Raw genomic sequence first — 2,245 nt, forward strand, 5'->3', positions numbered from 1 at the left:
AAATGGTTTTCTTTTAATTAAGAATAAATCAATGACATTGTAGGATGTTTGATTTCTTCCAAAGGGAACATGACACAATAGCATTTTTAATTCGAGGGAGGCACAGAGTTGAAATCAAAGCCGGGGCGGAGTCCAAGAGGGCGCTTGACTGGAAATGGCTGGGGCGATCTCGACACCTGCCATCCGCTCTGTGGGGGTGCATGGGGCCTGAGGAGGGTGTCAGTGAGGCCCTCTTTCACCAAGTCCCAGACGTTGACTGCAGTGCAAATCCCAACAGAGAGGTGGTAACAGTGATGGAAACAAAGCATCTATTTCTATTTTTTGACGTAACCAGTCACATTACCACTAATTAACAGCCTTTGTTCTTGGCTCTGTGTTAGCCAGACTATCCCCACTTGATAGAATTTCACTATTTAGTAGAGCCGACACAGACAGAGGCTGGTAACAGATATAGAAAAACTAGATAAATATAACAATCAAAGTGAATATTAGTAAATGTTCAAGAAACACAGGGTAGCAAGAAGCCTATTTATAATGAATAGTGATGTGAGACACAGAGGAGAAAACAGAGCGACGAGAGAGACCGAAGAGTCCTCACCCAGCCACGCCGCAGAGAGTGAGGCCTCGGGACCACTGAGCCTGCTCCAGGGTCAACACCGGAGGCCCACGTTGCAGACTGACACTCACGGTGGCCCCTTTGCTTTCCTTTAACTACATTTTCCCTTTAAAACCATTTTTCCTATCAACTAACCCCAGATTCCTCTGACAGTGGAGAAGACTTCCAAAGCTCTCTCCCTGTGTTCTCGACAGGAGCTGGAATATTCTAACTTTGGGGCAGTTCCTTGATTCTGAGGCTGTGATTGCTGTCCAGGTGCAGAGATCCTTGGGAACGGTGGATGTCTAAGCAGGCTTTTCCAGTTCCGTCACATTGCAAAGGGGGAAAGCTTTGTCACAGGGTCCCCTGTGCCTGGGGCGGAGACTACGCTGGCTTCCAATATTCTTCCCTTCTGTGACAGAATTCCTGCCGCTCCCTGGGCACCTGTTCACCCAGAATAAGGACTACATCACGCTCAACCTTTCCCACCCCGCCTCCAATAGCAATCCCTTCAGACCTCTGTGTATGGGACAGACCTGCCTGTAGGCGGTGCAGGGAACATGCGCGGCCACACATGTCAGCCAACCAGGAGGAAAGGTGACTGCACTAGAGTGAAACATGTTAGCTGTGGGAGGAGTGACTGCACGTGAGGAAGGACCCAGCTGCCCTCCGCTGCGGGCTCTGGCTCCAGGGATGCGCCTGCTCCCTTTGTAGGACCAGCTTTGGGTGAACATCCCCGCGCGCCCGGGCTGGGGCTGGGAGGGGCCGCCCGCTCGAAAACCTGTCCTGGCGGTTCTCTGCTTGGCGCCTGGACTGCACGCGCCTCCCGGGAACTAGCCTCTGTCCGCGTCAGCAGGCGCCTCTCTCCCTCCGCCATCCTCCCCCACCTGGTCTTTGTGCTGCGCGTGTGTCTGCGCCTCCAGCGGAGACCGCGCCTCCGGTGGCAGGAACCCGACTAGGAGAAGGGGCCGCGCCCGCCATGGATCTGTACGGGAAGGTGAGCGAGGGCGCCCTGGGGGCCCGCGGGTCCGCGCCTCCGGACCTGAGTGTGTGTGTGTGTGAGTGCGTGTGTGTGACAGTGTGCGCGTGAGTGGCTGTGTGCGAGCGCGCGTGTTTGTGTGCCTGTGTGTGCACGCGCGCGTCAGTGTACGGCGTGTGAGGGTGTGTCCGTGTGAGCGCGTGCGTGTGCCAGTGTGAGTGCGTGTGAGCGCGTGCGTGTGCCAATGTGAATGCGTGTGAGCGGGTGTGTGTGTGCGCGCGCGCGCCTAATGCGATTGTGCGGGAACTCACTTGGCTCGTGTGTGTGCTGTCCGTCGTTTTCTCCCCGCGCTTCGGGGTGACAATGTGACACCAGCCCCCTTGCCTGTGGAAGACACTTTCTGGGTCGGCATGGCGGGTGCAGGGCGGAGAGTGGGACTCCGCGCAGGTGTCCAGCGGTCCTGGGGTCGTTTCTGTTGGTCTTTAGCACCAGGCAGCGCTTCCTACCCGGGACTCACTGGGTCGCTTCGCAAGGTGACAGGTGGGAACCAGAAACCTGCAGTGAGCCGAGTTGGGGTCACGTTCGCCCGCACCGGGGGAGGGGCGGGCGGCGGGGCTGAGCGCTGTCCCTGCTAAAGTAGCCGGCCGAGCGGCTGTGGGGGCGGCGGTCTG

At 57.2% G+C, this 2,245-nt stretch overlaps 1 protein-coding gene across 1 annotated transcript in view; it reads left to right on the forward strand.

The window, feature by feature from the left end:
• Positions 1 to 95: 95 nt before the first annotated feature.
• The window catches only part of RAB3C (RAB3C, member RAS oncogene family), a 64,174-nt gene continuing 62,024 nt past the window's right edge, over positions 96 to 2,245 (forward strand). Inside the window, exon 1 of the mRNA XM_006761789.2 lies at positions 96 to 1,592. Coding sequence (XP_006761852.1) covers positions 1,575 to 1,592 — 18 coding nt within the window. The 5' untranslated portion in view covers positions 96 to 1,574. The remainder of the gene's footprint in view (positions 1,593 to 2,245) is intronic.

Source organism: Myotis davidii, unplaced genomic scaffold (genome assembly GCF_000327345.1).
Source record: "Myotis davidii unplaced genomic scaffold, ASM32734v1 scaffold496, whole genome shotgun sequence".
NCBI classification, from domain to species: domain Eukaryota; kingdom Metazoa; phylum Chordata; class Mammalia; order Chiroptera; family Vespertilionidae; genus Myotis; species Myotis davidii.